Source organism: Bos mutus, chromosome 15 (genome assembly GCF_027580195.1).
Source record: "Bos mutus isolate GX-2022 chromosome 15, NWIPB_WYAK_1.1, whole genome shotgun sequence".
Classification (NCBI taxonomy): Eukaryota; Metazoa; Chordata; class Mammalia; order Artiodactyla; family Bovidae; genus Bos; species Bos mutus.
The window spans coordinates 39,115,024-39,133,719 of NC_091631.1; the positions used below are offsets into that span (position 1 = coordinate 39,115,024).

The following is an 18,696-nucleotide window of genomic DNA, read 5'->3' on the forward strand; positions in this document are numbered from 1 at the left end:
GGATTTAATGCCTGAAGATCTGAGGTGACACTGATGTCATAATAATAGAAATAAAGTGCACAATAAATGCAATGCATTTAATCATTCCAAAACCATCCTCCCCCACCCTGGACCACGGAAAAAATTGTCTTCCATGAAACAGGTCCCTAGTGCCAAAAAGGTTGGGGACTACTGCAAGGAACCTGTGCCTTTCCGCTAATGCATTTCTGTTAAAATAAACCCCAATGACTGGTCAGCATGGTGCCCTCTGTAATTCCATGAAATCTATAAAGGCAACTTCAGCCTCAGACATCATGGCAGAGGGACCAGACAAAGCCAACCCCTCACCTGCAGTTACTCTGTGATAAATGAACGAGCTGGGGGCAAGGAAGAACTCAAGGTCTCCTGGGGAAAGACGCCATTCAACACACTTTCTCTGCCCACACTCTTGCTGAGTCTCTCTGGGCTTTGAAGTAACGGGATGTTTGCTGTTCAACAGGAAACAAACAAATCCTGAAGTCCAGCCACACTGACCATCTGTCTTCCCCCAGACTTGAACACAGATAACAAAGCATCTTCACAGCAGAGAAGACGACAATGAGTTCACACTGGTGGAGAAGTCCATCGCCATTTTCCACAGTCGGCCGTCTATCCTGATCATTCTCTTGGACAAGGAAACCATGGGATTACTCAAATCATTACTATCTGGACAAATCTGGTAGTGAAATTTGTCTACCTAGGCCCTCAGAAGTTTCAAGAAGTATCTTGGAGCTGGTTGTATGTGATTGAAACAGTGGGTTCAAATAAGGTATGTTCAGCTGGAGAAAATACCTTATTATGTAGGATATTTTATATCATACTCTAATGTGAAAACAAAAAAGACAACAGATGCACAATGTGCTGAGCTCTGTAGTTCTGAGGATGTCTTAATGAGAGTACATGTCCCTTCAAAGTGGTGCCTTGGGTAATTGGGCCAGATGCTTCACATTTGGGGACACGGTTATAAACAAAAGCCTTGTATGTGTGCATAATGGCTTATCTGCTCTCCGGCTTCCAACACACCGCTTCCCTCCTAACCCACTGCATGATAGCAGCACAGCCGTGGTCAGCCCACCCAGTGGCCCATCAAGGGAGACAGACGGAGGGCTCCGCACAAAAGCCTCACAGAAAGACGTCAGACCATATCACAGTCGCCCGTGCGCTCAGATGAAATAACAAGCCTCCGTGTCCCTTTCCCCTTTTGAGTGTGAAAGCAAAAACAGACCAATGCCTTGCACGTACTGTGCTAGGTTTTCTAGACGGCCATACAGCGTTACTGTCTGTGACTTTCCATGGGCCTGCTCGGGTTACCATATGTATGAATACACATCCCAGCATCTGAAGAAAGGAAAATATGGAGTGTTTGGTGGTTATGTTTAATTGAATTCATCTGGGAGCTTTAAATCCTGAGAATTCAGCCTCTATTTATAGTAGTTTAAGGTTTGAACAGCTTATGATTTTTTATCCTTTTGAGAGGCAAGCTTCCCTTTTCCAACCCAGAGAATGCTTCATCCGCACATAACGCGTTTTCCAGAGCCAACCGTAAAAACCATTAAATTGCCAAACTATGGAATGGGACAGTGGTGACGATGTTCGGCCGTTCTCATGCCTCTGGAGGCAATCTAATCTTTACGGCTTCCCACTCAGACACAAAGATTCGAATACAAGAATTCTGTGGGCATCTGAAACCAGACCTTGTTTCTCTGACTCTTGGCAAGACACTCGACAACAAGCGAGGCTCTGCGGTAACATACCCTTGCTCTTGCCACATGACCTCCCTTTCACAAGCGCCCTGTAAAGTCTCTAGTCTGTTCTCTCAAGACCCCAGGCGATTCAGCAGGCACCGGCCAGTCAAGCATCAGATGCCCCGGGTCACTCTCCTAGTCAATCAAATTGGAGTTTATTCTCATAGAAAAACTTGCTGAGTTAAGATCCCAAGGGCCTGTGCAGGAATCTGGAAAAACTCAGTGAGTCTCCACCTCCTGGGTTTCCTGGATGTGTCTCCTCCTGTCACCCTCCTGCATTCTCAGGACCATCACACACAGGGGTTCAGGTTATGCACCGCCCAGGGACCTGCAGGTCCTCTATCTCACAATCAACATGTGACCTGCCAAAGCAGCCCTGGGAATTCTGGGCCCCCCAGCTGAGCCCACAGCAGGGACACACAGGCTGTGCAGACTCCAGAAAACTGGCACACACTTGGAGGCTGCAGCACACAAGTGCAGGCAGCTGCCCCCTGACCCGTGTACACTCCTGGCATCTTGGAGATCTTGTCTCTCACTGACCTGCCAATCTCAGAGCTTGGTTCCCCCTGCCATAGTGCTCCAAGCCTGACAAAACTGCCTTACTTGGAGGGCAGAGCAGGGAGCTTGGGATGTATATCAGGGCCTCCAGCAGCTATAAAGATGCTCACAGCAGTGCTGCTGCCCTCTGGGCTCTGGGAGGCTTCCCAGAACAAAACTATGCAATCATACAATCATACACCTTTTTATCTTGAACACAAAAGCTTTTTTGTAATCCACATCCCTGAGAGTTGTGTTTCCCCTGTTCTCTCACAGAGACTTAAATCTGGAATACTCTAAAGCTTTTCCCTCTTGGTACCATCTCTTTGTCTTTTTTTTTTCCCCCTCCTATTCTCTTTCTTTCTCTTTCTTCTTCCACCTTCAAAAGCTGGCCTTTCCTCTCTCTTGACCTTAGTCAATCCTATCTTTCCTTCACAGGCTTCTGAGCTTTCAGAGTTGGGAGAGATGGTGAAAATCATTGCCTCATTAAAAGATGGGGGAAATGAGGTGACCTAGTTTATAAGTGACAAACTCATGCTTCCAGCCTGTGACACTGGGTCTCCTTCCATTTCACCACATGGCTTGCCCCCCACCAGCTCCCAGGTCCCTTGAATGGGGGGTCAGCACTATCATACACAGCTGGCTGGACTCCCCCTGCCTGTAGTAAATGTCTGACTACTGTGTCAAAAACAAACAAAAAGAACCCATCAAGTTAGCAGAAGGAAGAAAATAATAAAGACTAGAGAAGAAATAAAAGAGAAATTCTTTAAAAATAGGAAAAAATCAAAAAAATAAATAAATAAAAATAGGAAAAAATCAATAAAACCAAGAGCTAGTTCTTTGAAAGGGTAAATACAAATCAACAAAACTCTAGCGAAACCTGCCAAGATGAAAAGAGAACCCAAATAAACAAAATAAGAAGTGAAAGATGAGAAATCACAACCGATATTGCAGAAATATAAAGACCATAAGAAAATGCTATGAACAATTATATGCCAACAAATTGGACAACTGATAAGAAATAGACAAGTTATAGCCATCAGAACTGAATTGAAAAGAAATAGATAATTTGAACAGACTGAGCACTAGAAGTGAAATAGAACCTGTATTAAAAAAAAAAACAAAAAACACACACCTTCCTGCAAACAAAAGTGCAGGACCAGATGGCTTCACTGGGGAATTCTATCAAGCATACAGAGAGCTTACACTGATCCTTCTCAAACTCTTTCAAAAGACTGAAGAGATGAGAATAGCCCTAAAGTCATTTTACGAAGCTACCAACACCCTGACACCAAAATCGGACAAAGACAATACCAAAAAAGAAAATTACAGGCCACTATCTTTGATGAATATAGATGCAAAACTTCTCAACAAAATACTGGCAGACCAAATCCAAAAGCACAGAAAAAGATCTTACGTCATGATCAAGTCGGATTCATCCTAGAGTCATGAGGATGGCTCAACATCGCAAATCAATCTATGTGATGTGCCATATCAACAAAAGAAAAGACAAGAATCGCATGATCATCTCAACAGATGCATAAAAGTATTTGATAAAATTCAACATCCATTCGTAATTAAAAAACTCTTACCAAAGTGGGTATAGAAGGAACATATCTCAATATAATGAAAGCATGCCTACTGAAATTAATCTTCAACAAAGGAGACAAGAACATACAATGGGGAACAATGGAGGAAAGACAGTCTCTTCAGCAAGTGGTGTTGGGGCAGCTGGACAACTGCATGTAAATCAGTGAAGTCACAGCACACGCTCACATCATACATAAAAATAAACTCAAGATGGCTTAAAGACTTAGACGTAAGACATGACCATAAAATTCCTACAAGAGAATATAGGCAAAACATTCTCTGACATAAGCTGTACCAATATTTTCTTAGCTCAGTCTCCCAAGGCAATAGAAATAAAAGCAAAAATAAATAAATGGGATTTAAACTGTTAAATCCCATTACAAGCTTTTGCACAGCAAAGGAAACCATAAACAAAATGAAAAGACAACCTATGGACTGGGAGAAAATATTTGCAAACGATGTGATAAATAAAAGCTTACTTTTTAAAATTTACAAAAAGTTCACATAATTTAATAATAAAAAATAACTCAATCAAAAATGGCAGCAGACCTAACTAGACATTTCTCCAAAGAAGATATACAGATGGCCAAGAGGCACATGTTCAACATCACTAATTCTTAGAGAAATGCAAATCAAAGTTACAAGATACCACCCTCAGCCAAAAAAAGAATAAAATAATGCCATTTGCAGTAACATGGAGGCAACTAGGGATTATCATACTAAGGGAAGTCAGAAAGAGAAAGACAAACACCGTATGATATCACTTACATGTGGAATCTAAAATATGATACAAATGAACTCATTTATAAAACAGAAACAGATTCACAGTCATAGAAAGGAGAAAGGGGGTGGGGAGGGATAAATTAGGAGGCTGGGGTCAGTAAATACAAACTATTATATAAAAAGACAAACTACAAGGTCCTACTGTATAATACAAGGACCTATATTCAATATCCTGTAATACACCTTAATGGAAAATAATATGAAAAAGAATACATAGATATTTGCGTATAACTGAATCACTTAGCTATATACCAGAATCTAACACAATGCTGAAAATCAACTATACTTCAATAAAAATAAGTAAATTTGTTTTTTAAAAAAGAACCCATTTACTACCAACCACAGTAACACCACCTCCTTAGTGGTTATGGGTACACTGCTTCTCTTATGATAAGGCCACAAAGGGTCAGGTTATATCCCTGATCCCCTCGGAAGGCTGGGGATGCATTAGGCACCGCAGAGGGAGGAACGTGTGGTGGGAAGTTTGCATAAAGCTCCTGGGCACAGAGAGGCTGACCATCTCCAGCCCCACAGAGGAGGCGCTTCATACAACGGACTAAATCACACGGCAGCCACCCTGTCGGCTCCTCACCAGCCACCTCTTTGTGAAGACAAGGTGCAGCGGAGTCACCTCTGGTCTGGAAGTCTGGAGACCAGTGGCATCCTGGGTCACCCTCCAACCTGTGCCAGGCCTTCCTTCTATGAAATGACGCCCCTCTCATCGTTCAGAATCTATAATTCTCTAAGGAGCAGCCCACCTCTGGACTAAGCAACAGGTTACTGAGTAGCAAGTGCAAGCATAAGGGGCCCAAGCATGAAGGCTGGAGCAGAGGGACACCTTTCTCTTGGGCCACTGGGTTTCACTTGAAGTTTTCTTGCTCTCAAACTGCCAGACCAGGCCTGGGATCATAAAGGGTGTGGGTCTGGCCAGCGGCTTTAGGCAATTTTCAGGTTAGAGGCACCAGGTCTTGTTACCAGAAACCCCCAACCAATACACCCGACCCTTCAGTGTTCCCCTTTCAAGGCCGAGAGCAGCCGTGCAAATGACAACGGAATTTGCCATGTCCTGCCATTTCTGAAGCAAAGTACATGGAAGCAGAGACTGTTACTGGACTGCATCTGTCTGGCCATAAATGTAGGAATTGGGGAATACTAGGCAGATACCAGGCAGGAGAGGTGCACGGGAGCTCCCCGCTTTCTGCCCATGGTGTGAAGTCTGGGGCACCTTTGCCAGGCTCAGCAAGGGAACGTGTGCATCAGGATGAGAGTGCAAGGAAGACGGCAACTCACGTGGCTCCTTTTGCCTTCTTCATCTCCCATCGACGTAATGACTGTCTCTGAAAAGACCATCTGCCCGGTCCGGTTGTTTGTGATCTACAGGAGAACAGGGACAGTGAGTGTGAAATAGAGGGGATTCTGGACAAATCCCCCAAGTTGTTGGTTTTTTGTTTTGTTGTTTTCTATTTTCTGAAGCAGGAGCATCTGTCAAAGTAGACAGAATGCCCACTCCTCCCTATGTTTCTGAGCTCCACCAGCAGCATCAGATAGTGATTAAGAGACAGAGCAGAGTCTATAGCATGGGGCTGCCAAAGGGGAGGACCGAGGAAGTCTGTGTAAAGCACGCAGCACACAGCCTGTCACCTCGCAAACACTTAACACTAGCTATTTTTATCATTCTTGGGGCTTATTCATTTGAAGCTCCAAGTCAACTTTCTTTTCAACAACTACAGGCCTGGATAGTGAAGGAAGCAGGTTTTAGCTAGAGCAGCCCCTCCCTGATTCTGGGAAACTGTTTTGTTTCCTCAAGAAAGTGCTTAATTATGTGGCAGCCTTGATGCCAGGGGAACTTGGGGGAGAATGGATACATGTGTATGTATTGCTGAGTCCCTCTGCTGTCCACCTGAAACTATCACGACATTGTTAACTGGCTATACTCTAGTACAAATAAAAAGTTAAAAAAAAAAAAAAGTAAGTGCTTAAGTATGCTGAGAGGAGGCCTGGCCCTGTATTCCTTTAGCTACTGTCTGCCTGGCTTCTGTATCCAAGAGTGGGCACCTCAAAGCTGAGCCTTAGAAGCCTGATTGGAAGCCTGATTGAAACTCAGGCCACTCTCACCCCATCCAAGGCCATGTCTAACCCTCATGTTGGTGATAAAAGAACAGAGAGAACCTCAGGAGCTAGGGGATCAGTGTTCTTTGATCCCTGGCTCAGACACCAACAACCGTCTAGTATGCAACCTGGAACAAATCATTTCTGTTCTCTGATTCACAGTTTTCTCATTTCTAGGCCATCTTTAAAGTTCCTGCCAGCTCTAATATCACAGGCGTCCGCAGCCAAAACAAAGTGGAAACTCTTAGCCTAATGTGCAACAGTGGATCAAATTCCAGTTCTAATTCCAGTTCTGGAGCATAAGGATCACGTCTTCACCAACATACTTTAAATTTTTTTATGTAAATAATTCCTCTCTCCAGCAAAGAAATGATGTCTTCTTCCTTTTATACCAGATTTTCACAAGATTAATCAATGCTATATATTTTTAAAATTATACAGTCCTGTATGTAAAGATCCAGGGACTTCTCTGAGGTTTTATTACACTAAGGTGCATTTTTGTATCCCTAGGAAGAGAAATATGTACAACGTTTTCCAAACATGTTTCACCACTGAGCTCTTCTTTCATAAAGCATCAGGCAGGAAGGAGCTCCATGGAACCCACTCAAGAACTACTACACCATGCGGATGCCGTAACTTCACCATAAGAACAACAGTAATATTAACAGTAAGAACAATTTGCTGCTGCATAGCGCTTTACAGTTTACAACAACTCTCACACACTTTAAGTCATTTGGCCCCCACGACACCATAAGGTATTACAGATGCTGATTTTCCTATTTCATAAACATGGTTAGTGAGGGTCACAAAGTTGAAAATCATACTCGTTACTGGCAGGACACATACTTGGTTATTCTGATATTCACAAGGAGCAAATTCAAGGAGTAGCCAAACCTACTGGCTAATTATTGTCAGAAAGGATGACTGAATATTGGTTTTGGCAGGAATAAAATAATCACTTTTGGAGACAAAGACTGGAATTCTCCAGTCTTCAGATGAGCAATGCTAAAGGATTCTGTTTGGCAGGTGGCTCATTCATTGATGCGAGGGGTGTGCTCTGGAGCTGGGGCTGTGAGTACGCAGTGGGACTAGCGCCACACAAAGGCTACTTTATAGTCAAGGCAATGGCCCATGAGAACTGACCCTTTAATCCACTATGGCACAGAAATGCTATTGTGTCAGCTCAGTCATTACCTGCACACTTGAACAAAAGCAAGGCGCTTTTGTGAGAATCTTCATGGCCTTGTGCACAGGCCTTGAGATGAGATCAGAGGTCAATTTTACAGCCTCTAACAATGACCCAAACATCTGCACACCAGATTCTGTTTAAGAGAAAACAGGCCACATGATTTGATCTCAAAGTCCTACCAAAGTCACCCTGGAGACATCGCATGTTAGGGGCAAGTGAATGCCACCTTCCTTTGCAACGTTTTCTTTCTCAAATCAGATTGAGAACAAGCCTGCTCACTCCTCATGCAAGATTCTGGACCAAGAGACACTTAGACGTACGGCAGGTTGGAAAACAGGCCACTGTAAAATTGTGAATGGATAGCCAGCAAACATATGAATGTTTCATCTTGTAGCAATAGAGGTTTTCCATTCTGAAGACTTGAGTATATCACATCTGAGCTCCTCCTAAGGAGATGGTGAAGATCTATTCACCACAACATGAACTCTATTTCACCTCTCTACTGAATCACAGATAAAAACCTGTGAGATAAATTCCTCAAATTCAATACTGGGAACGTCTTTCTCTAAACACTTATTTGCTTCCTTTTTTCAAGTAATAAAAATCCCTGAACATTCCTTTGCAATTGGACTGGCAGGAAGACTAGAGTTAAATTTATTGCTTCAATGCAAAAGCAATTTATTCCCCTTTAAATAATCTCCCTCACTCCCTCTGGCTTTTAACCTGTATTTTACCATCTTTATGTGTATTTTTGACTTGTATATCAAATATGTAAACATCTGCACAGCAGACTCTCTTAAAGAGAACACAGGCCACACCTTAGTCCTCTGATGGGACTGGGCACTGAAGAAAGGAGGACGCGCCGGCCACGACTTACCTTGTGAATTTCTCGGTGGACATGGATGGTATTATTTCCCACCTTGGTTTCTGTGTTGGTCTCGTTGTGGTAGCTGGGAGGTAAGTGTGCTAGGGTCACTTCTGATGATGTTTTAGCAGCAGCCTCTTCGGCTTCCATCTAATTAAATCAATGAATTTAATGAGCAATATTGTTTTCTCCTGATACATACCAGAGTCCATTAGAAAAAAAACTACTCTTTTCCTCTTCTGCAGTAACAATGGTGCTGCTGATAAGTACCACTGAGGACTGAGTAGAACAAGACATTGTTCTAAATGTTTTCATATATTATCGTCTTACATCTCACAATCTCCCTGTGGGGTGGGTGTTAATGTCCCCATTTCACAAGTGGGGCAACTGAGGCTCAGGAAGACTAGGTTAGTTCTCAAGATTCCCAGGGAAGGGCAGAGTTGGGATTTCAGAATGCCCCCACTGAGCAATCTTGACCCCTGAGAGATGCTCTTGGCGCTGCTCCCATCTCCCCACGTCCTAATCAGGAGGTCACTCACATTCAATTCCCATACATGCCAGCAACCAACTCTGTTTCTCTTTGAGAGCATTCTCTGACTACAGAAGTGTGTTCAGTCTGCACAAGCACCAAGTGTTAGGTAGTGAACACCCCAGGGACAACCCTCAATCAGTGAAGAAGAGCCTATGAGGGTAAGTACCCCAGTGCCCTCTCCGTTCAGTGGGACAGTTTCTCTCTCTCCAAGGACCTCAGAAAGATGGAACCCTAGTTGTCCCTAGAAGTCACCTGCTCATCAGCACAGCCTTTGCTGCGTTTTTCCTTTTCCATCTCACTCTCCTACTTCCTCCTAGTGTTTCTGGGATCACATCACATTACACGCATGCTAATTCGCTTCAGTTGTGTGTGACTCTTTGCAACCCTACGAACTGTAGTCTGTCAGGCTCTTCTGATCATGGGGAGTCTCCAAGCAAGAATACTGCAGTGGGTTGCCACGCCCTCCTTCAGAGGATCTTCCTGACCCAGGGATCAAACCCGTGTCTCCTGTGGCTCCTGTACTGCAGGCAGATTCTTTACCGCTGAGCCACTGGGGAAGCCCTGCAAATAAATTATTTGCTCCCAAATCCTTGTTGCAGGGCTGACTGGGGTTGGGGAACCAACCTAGCCCCTTCCCCATGACTGGTAGGATCACAGTTATGAGTCCTCCCCCATCCACCCTCTGAGTACGAGAGAGACCCCTGTCGAGGTTCAGATGACTCATTCCGTGGTACACCCTTCTTCTGGCCCTTCTTACACAAGTGTTCTTTGCTGATGTCAGGTTTCTGAGGCCACTGTCCTCATATCATGAGCCTCCATGACATCTATACCAGACACATCAGCCAAATTGAATCTGTACCCACTTCCAGACCCAGACTTGATGAGTGGGCAGGTGACAACTGGACCAGCCACAGCTGATTGGACTTAAACAGAAGCCACATCATGGACTAGCTGAGCCAACCAGACACTCTCTCTAGGAATTTAAAATGAGAGACACAAAGAGAAGCTGTCACTGGTGGCTGGCAATTTTCCAACAGTGCAGTCTTGACTCTCGGCTATTTTTATTCCTTTAAATGAATCCTCAAAAAGGATTTTACTATTTTTTAAAAAATTACTGTTTTCTATTCCCTTATATACTACAAGAGGCCCATCTTTTCCAATCTTTCCCAACCAGGTTCGCTGAGCTGGATATACATGGGGAAAGAATTCCCACGTCTCAATGGAACACAGAGGCACTGCATCAGAAGTGTGAAGAACATCTAGTCAGCAGAAAGCCCAGAAAACCAAACAAGGACTTGGTCAGCTGCCACCGTGCCCTGTGTTTGACCCTGAGATAACTCCTGACATATCTGAAACCTGATCACTGCCTCCATGCCTGGGCATCAGCTATGTCTGAGCCATTGCACCAGTCCCTTCCATATCTCCTTGCGTATTCACAGCAACTCTATGAGGAAGTATTATTTGCCTCATTTGCAGATGAAGAAAATGAGGTTGACGAAACTGGAGGAATGTCTAAGGTCATCACATTCTTAGTAGGTGGCAAAACTTAGATTAGAACTCAGGTCGGTCCGACCCCAAATTACGTGTTTTTCCTAGTATAAGATTCTGCCTGTGCTTTTACTGGGGAGATAGGGCATCCTCACACAAGCTAGTTTGAGGATGATTATGAAAGTCTCTAGAGTCAGTCAGGTTCAAAGAAGAGAGGAAAAAGGCTTCCAGGTGGAGGCGAGCCATGATTGGGCTGGTCTCAAAGGACAGATATGAGCTGGATAGAGAGGAGCATAGCGGAGGCAAAACGGTGACAGCCTGGATGAGAACGGAGTGTCACGGGCTAGGGCAAGGGGTCCATGCTGGACCCCAAATGGATAAAATGATGGTGATGAAGCAGAGACAGACTTGACAGATGGATCCAGGGTATAGTTCTAAAGCAGATGGTGTTAGCCTAGTTCTCAACCAGAAGGGTACCTCAGAGTCATGCCCAATGCTTTAAAAAAATATCTACATATCTGGAGCTGCCAAATTAAAATTTCTGGAGAGGGCACCCCACAAAACAATGAGCTTTCCAGATGATTCTGAGATACTCCCTCCCCTGTATTCACCCCCAGGTAAGAACCTCTGCACCAAGCAGTGGGGAGCTGCAGTAAGTTCTGAAGACTGATGCGGCTGCTAAGTCACTTCAGTCGTGTCCAACTCTGTGTGACCCCATAGACGGCAGCCCACCAGGCTCCCCCGTCCCTGGGATTCTCCAGGCAAGAACACTGGAGTGGGTTGCCATTTCCTTCTCCAATGCATGAAAGTGAAAAGTGAAAGTGAAGTTGCTCAGTCGTGTCTGACTCTTCATGACCCCATGGACTGCAGCCTACCAGGCTCCTCCGTCCATGGGATTTTCCAGGCAAGAGTACTGGAGTGGGGTGTCATCAGCTTCTCCGGTTCTGAAAACTAACTGGGACATAATACAGAATCGAGAGAAGGAAAAGAATGGAGTCAGAGAACTAGCTAGAAGCAGGCTGAGAGTCAGAAGTTATATCTGGGGAGGGCCTTCTATTTGAAGGGGCCTCCAAATAAATCTAGAAGAACTCAGGCTTCTGAGAGCTCGCCACTAGATTTGGCAAGAAGTTGCCGCCAGCAGCATCCGAAGGCAACAAAGTAGAAAGTACCCAGATTCTGGAGTCAGGGAACATGGGGTTAAGTCCCAGCTCGGCCACAAAGCAGCCACGTGACCTTAGGCAAGATACCAAATACTGGGGTGGCTAATATGTAACACCTTACAGAAAGACCCAAATGATCTTTTTGGTCAACCCAATATCTCTAAACCTCAGCTTTCCTGTTTGTAAAATGATGATGATTCTACTTTATTGGACAAATGTAAGAATTAAAGCTCATGAAATCCGAGAACTTGATCCAGTATCTGCCATTCGGCAGAGGTATAATAAACAAAGCAGTTTTAGAAGCCAGTTTGCCAGGGGATGTCTGGGTAGGGGTGGAAAAGGCAGAAGTAGATAACATATGTTCAAAGGGTTTGCTAATAAAATAGAGGAGAAACGGATGAAGAAAGGAGACCTAAGACGAAGAAAAAGGCTTTTTAAATTTGTTTTAAGGGAGAGATCCTGGGCTGTTTAGTGATAGAAAAGAACAGCTGGGAAAGAAGAGGAGTCTGGGGATGCTAGAGGGACTAAATCCAGAAGGAGAAGAGAACATCAGCGCTTTTACAATTCCTATAGGAATCAGACTCCTCCAGTTTGGCTTACATATAATTGACAAGGTACCAAATTTAGAATTTGCTCTGGGCTGAGCAGATAGTCTTTATATAAAGCCATTTCCTCCTCAACCAGTGGCTATTCCAACAGAATGAGCTAAAGCTCTTTCATGGCACCACAAACTAGAAGTACAGCTTACAGTGGAAATTTCAGCCACAACTATTACTGCTGCTAGCAAGAGAAACCTAAGCCTGAAGCAACAGGACTTGTTTCATAGAGGAGGAATGTGAATATTATTTAACATGGCACTCACAATTGGTTAACTCTGTGTTTGTTAAAGGAACAGAGTAAGAAAAACTGGAGAGAGAAATTCAGGCTTGCTGTTGGCATTCTTCCTAGGAATAACGAGTTGATAAGAACATTCTATTGTAAAATATGCCCATTACAGACGTGGTAATGGAGGCGTGGGGAGTGGCTTTATCCTCAAAATATGTTTATCAGTAACAAACAGCCCAGACTGAACCATTTGAAGATTTGCTTCCTCTCAAGAATGATCCTATAACCAGAGTTAACTTTTTTCCCTTAGGAGAAACCAGCAGCTTGAAGTCAGCTGGAATATTTTAAATGTCAGGAAGTTACTTGAAAGCAGATTCATGATGCAACTATGTAAACAATTAACGCATCTGGACACACGTCCTTTTCTGTTCTTTACTGGGACAGTAAGAAAACAGCAATTATCCTGTGTTATAGATTTAAGGGGCTTTCTGGCAATCTCTTTTTAAAACTTAATACTAATAGCCCTAATCCACTGTGATTCTATTATATATCAGACACTAGTGGTTCTTCTGTTACCATTCACACTAGTGCTATTAATATGATGATAATGAGTGTGTTTGTCTGGGTGTTAAGTCGCTTCAGTCGTGTCCAACTCTGCCACCCTGCGTGCTGTAGCCCACACCAGGCTCCTCTGTCCATGGGATACTCCAGGCAAGAATACTGGAGTGGGTTGCCATACCCTTCTGCAGGGGATCTTCCTGAGCTAGGGATCGAACATGGGTCTCATGTCTCCTCCACTGGCAAGCAGGTTCTTTTCCATTAGTGCCAGTGAGAGCCATTATTTATTGAGAATCAGCAATTTCTCATAGTCCTTACAACAGCGACATGAGGGGGCAACTTATATTGCACCAATTTTACTTAACCCTATTTATTTTTTGGCTGCACTGCGTGCCTTATGGGATCTTAGTTCAGTCTTGAATAAAAATGGGGAGGTGACTTGATGAGTCTCAACAGGAAGCCGTGGGCAGGAGGGAAAGTCCTAGAACCCAGTGAAGGGAAGCAGATGACTTGCTCTGGAACCAAGGATGATGTGTTCAGTTTAATCAGTGAAGGTGCAGAGTTAAAATTCACTGGGGCCTGTCTGACACCCCTGCCCCTTTCATTGTTTCGTGTCAGGATTCTCTTGCTTTCACAGGAAACAAAGTCTATATCTGGAATCTAGCCTGTCCAGTGGATGTTCAGGTACAGCTACCCAGTCAACCACCTTCCAACCCAGTGTCTCCTTCACCAGTGTCCAGGGTCCACCAGGTAGACTGTTGTGGGAAAGAAGGGGAGTGATCCCCAGACTAAGCAGGTGTGGGAGGAAAAAGCCACCTCGCCTAGTAGACCAGAGCCAGCTTTGGAGGCTTTGCCCAAATGCACTGTGGAGAAACAGGGACATGGAGGCACCTGACCATCCAGCCTAGACATCTGATCTCTCACTGACTCCTTCCCTGGGATGGCTGGCTTCTCTCCAAAGACAGGCTGCAGCCAGAGTCAGGCCCAACAGGGGCCACGCCCACCCACCCCAGGCAGCAGGGCCACCTGGCTGGGAGAGCTGGACCATCTGCACCTCCTCTCCAGGCAACCCTGGCAATGCTTGCGTGCTGATCACAGAGGATGCCATCCACAGCGTTTGAATCTGGGAGGCGACGGAAGCAAGAAACAGGCAAAGTTTTCCCAAGATGTCTGGTATCTGATAACTAACAGCTGCTATATATGCACATCTATTATACTCCAGGTGCCACACATATCACAGATTTAATTCTCATGGAAAACTGAGGTAAAGGATGTTAAAGGATTTGGCCAATACCACCCTATGGTGAATGGCAGAGGAGGGCCCTGAGCCCAGGACTGACTCCACAGCACCCTTGGAAATGCAGTGGGGGGTGGCCTTTCACTTTGCCCCTGCTCCTCTCACCCACCACCCACTGACACTGATGGAGATACCGAGGTCCCTTCTTTGCCCCACATGGCATTAGGGGAAGCCCAGACAGATTACCAGCACAGCTCAGAGCTTTTTGTCCGCATATGGAGAAGGGGATGACAGAGGATGAGATGGTTGGATGGCATCACCCACTCGATGGACAGGAGTTTGAGCAAGCTCCAGAAGCTGGTGACCGGCAGGGGAGCCTGGCATGCTGCAGTCTATGGGGTTACAAACAGTCGGACATGACTGAGTGACTGAACTGAATGGCACCCTAATTGTCTCTCGGGAACATGGCACAAGCTCAAAGCCCAACAGACAAGCTAGGACTTGAGATACCTGGAGTCTCCTCTGCAAAATCACAGTGCTGGAATATCAGGGGCCTTGCAAGCATCCGCTTAAAACAGGATGAGGCCAACCGCACACCTGAAGTTAATTGTAAGGTGATGGCCAGCAGCCTACAAGCAGGTGGTGACCCCAGTTGTCCATGGGTGGGTCCAGCCGGTGTTTTTGGGTGGACAGCTTCAGATCCAGAGCTTTTGGCAGGAACCAGGTGGGATTTGGTATCACCCCTGCACTGCCTCCAGATAACTCGAAATCTGCTGCCGGCTGTGCCCAGCCCCTTAGCGGACCCGAGGACCCTGGCCAGCGGTTGGCGCACTGCTTCGCCAGCCCCCACTGTCACCCGCCTCGCGCTTCCCGGAGCGCAGGCCCTTCGGGCGCACCCACCTCCTCCACCGCGCTGCGCAGTTTGTACTGCGTGTCCTCCATCAGTTCCTCAACCTCGCGGAACATCTCGTTGAGAGTGGCCTCCTCCTGCGGGTAGCTGAGAGCCGGGCCGGGCTCGATCGAGGCAGAGGTGACCGTCGGAGCCGGCGCGGGGGCCGTGGGGACCGCCGCCGCCAGCAGCAGGTAGAGCAGGGTGCCCCCGAGCCGCCGCATCTCCGCCGCCGCCTGAGCGTCCCAGAATGCGGTCAGAGGCGCGCCGACCACCCGCTCGCCCGCGCCGCCGCCCCGCCCCGCCCCGCCGCCTCCGGCTCTCAGAGCCTGGCCCGCCCCCGGCGCCCCGCTTCCCCGCACCCATCCCCAGAAAGGAGGAAACTGAGTCTCCGGAGGACGCAGCATCCCCAGACGGGGAAGCCCACCCCCACCCACACTCCAGCCCCGCGCCCGGATCCTCTCCGTACCCCCACCCCCATACTCGAGCACGAGCCGCGCTCTGCTACGGCCCCCAGGGATAGCTCCCTCCTGCAAGCAACAGAACCCAGGCGCCCCTACGCTTACACCCATCTCCAGCCACCCCCCCCACCCGGCCCCAGGGCCCTCTCCCCTCCCTCCCCGCTCCCCCACCCCGCCTGGGTCCCGGGTTTGAGCCCTGTTACGTTCTCCACCAGGTCAGAGCGCAGCCGTGCTGCGGCGACCCTACTCTCCCGCCCCCTATTCGATCCCCCATCTTGAGTGGTCAGAGAACTCAACACCCCCACCCCTGGGGCTGGAACCAAATCCGACGCCCCGTCCTCCTCCACCCACCCCGGAGGGACCGAGCTGAGCCACCCTCTTCCCCGCCGCCGCCCTTCACCCACCCCAACTGGACTGCGCTGCGCTCTGGTTTGGACCTCAGGCCTTGCCCGGGTCTGCCTCGAGGCTGCGGAGCTGGAGCTGCTTGGTGGGCGGACCGCCGGCGCTAGGAGCTCGGCAGGGATGCGGCAGCGCTGGTACCCCGGCGAGCCCGCAGCGCTCGCCCCGCCCGTCCCCGCCCCTAGGGAGGGGCTGCGGCCCAGCCCGCCGCCATTGGCCGGCCCGGGCGCAGCGACCTCCCACCCGAGGCTGGCCTCTGCCACCGCGCCTGGCCCTGCAGGAAGCTGACCCCTTCTTCGCATCCCGTTGCCGCCCGGCATCCCAGGGCGGCATTGTCATCTCTGGCCCAGATTCTTGCCACAATTTCCATGAGGTGTTTTTTCTGTGTCCAACCCTCGCCACCTTGCCTTTTCCAGGTTATTCTGTACCTGGCAGGCTGGCACTCAAGGCCCATCACAAACTACTGGTCATAATCCCTCTGCCGTGGTTAACTCCTACTCCAGCCCAGAAAACCTACCTGTAGCTCCAGCAATAGGTCCTAGGTCCTGAGAACGTCAGCAAGCTCGTTAAAGGCGGCAGAGTGGTTAAGACCAGACTCTGCAGTCAGGCTCCCTGGTGTCAACCCCAGCTCTGCTCCTTAGGACTTTAAGGATCTCCAAGTTATCAGATTTGTGTCTCCCCAGTTAGCCTAAATGTAAAATGGAGCTTGGAGTATGATAATTTAAAAAAAAAAAAATGTTGCTTGCTATCTGGTTCTATAGGAGTGAAGTCACTAGCTCCTGAAGTTGCTGACCTTCAGCATACCGTGAAAGGGTTTCGGGGCAGAGATGGCGGCTGAGGCATTCTGTGCTCTGGGAAAATGGCAGAGCAGGCGTTCAGATAGTTAAGATATTTTCAGGAGGGAGATTTATGAACCTGAACTCTTGCATCATCTCATTCTTAGAAAAGCACTAAAACTATTAAGTAACACATGTGTTCCTCATGACTGGCAGCCACGTTTTATTGAGATGTGGCCTTGGTTGCACTTATCCCTTTTGCCAGAATCATGGATATGCTGACTTTCTCCCCTCCACCTTACCTCTTTGGAGCAGTTCCACAGAGCTTTCTGAGAGGCTGTCTCATGGGCTGTCATCCTCAATAGGTCCCCAAGGAAAATTGAAACTCACGGCTCTCCTGTTGTTTTTCTGAATTCGGTTGACTAGTAGTAAGGGTGCCTTGTAGGAAACGAGGATACCGCACACCGGGAAGTGGAGTATAAAGGTCAGCTACTGCAATGAGAACAGAACTTGGTCTATTCACAGTACTCTCCTTAGGGCCCTGAACAGAGAGCACTCACATAATTTTTGAAAAATACCTGTATTTTATTTGTCAAACTGCCTCCTGTTTTTTCCTGTTACCTTTTCTGTCTGGACAGCCTTCCCTTCTCCCCTCAGCCAGACTAACTCCATCCCATATTTCAAGACTCAGAGCCTCTTGTTACCTGGCCCAGCTCCATCTCATTTCTCCTCTAGGATCACCATACCCCACCTCCCCTCTGCCCATGTCCTTCCCCATGGAAGCCCTGACTTGCCATGATCTATAGGTCTGGTCACCGGCCCAGGACCTCCTAGGAGGCAGGGACCAATCTGCTCACCTTGTGTCACTGGGGCTTCAGTTATATTCCATACTTGGTCACCAAGAAATGGATGGACTGGTCATTCTATCAGCTACTATTGATATATCAATATAAAAGCATTTACACTACTGAGAACTTGCTACGTGCCAGCAACAACTATCAACTCATTTAATTCTCAGATAATCTCTGAGGTTGGTACTACTACTTTTATTCCATCTCACAAATAAGGAAATTTCCCTAAGGTCATGTAGCTCCTGCGTAATTGGTTGAACTGGGATGTGAACACAAGAATTGCCAAACTCCTCTCCTATAAACCTGGTCAGGAAGTATGAGAGGACTTGGGAGCATGAGATAAGCAAATTTCTGCAGGTGACCACTTAGAAAACACGTGTTTAGAGGAGAGAATTCAGGACATGCCGCCCCAAAATACGCCATTTTGGCACATTGACTATTTTGAATGGAAGGTGCTTGAGAAACAGCAGATGCACCTGCCCTTTTCTACCTAAAAATAGGCCATAAAATTTTTTGGGAGAGAGATGCCCTCCATGTACCAGGGAGAGAACATCCTTATCACCAGAGAGGAAGTCAATGCCAAAATGGATCTGTACAAACACATTTACTAAAATAACCCTTATCTTAGATTTGCCCCATATCGCTCCCAGTCACTTCCCCACAATTCACTGTCCCTAACCCAAC

The 18,696-nt window shown here is 46.9% G+C and overlaps 1 protein-coding gene across 1 annotated transcript in view; it reads right to left on the bottom strand.

Moving 5' to 3' along the window:
- The window catches only part of DKK3 (dickkopf WNT signaling pathway inhibitor 3), a 50,058-nt gene extending 33,523 nt beyond the window's left edge, over window positions 1-16,535 (bottom strand). Inside the window, exons 1-4 of the mRNA XM_070383931.1 lie at window positions 16,391-16,535; window positions 15,537-15,761; window positions 8,849-8,986; window positions 5,964-6,047 (exon numbers count right to left, since the gene is read on the bottom strand). Coding sequence (XP_070240032.1) covers window positions 5,964-6,047; window positions 8,849-8,986; window positions 15,537-15,749 — 435 coding nt within the window. The 5' untranslated portion in view covers window positions 15,750-15,761; window positions 16,391-16,535. The remainder of the gene's footprint in view (window positions 1-5,963; window positions 6,048-8,848; window positions 8,987-15,536; window positions 15,762-16,390) is intronic.
- Between the last annotated feature and the right edge of the window lie 2,161 nt (window positions 16,536-18,696).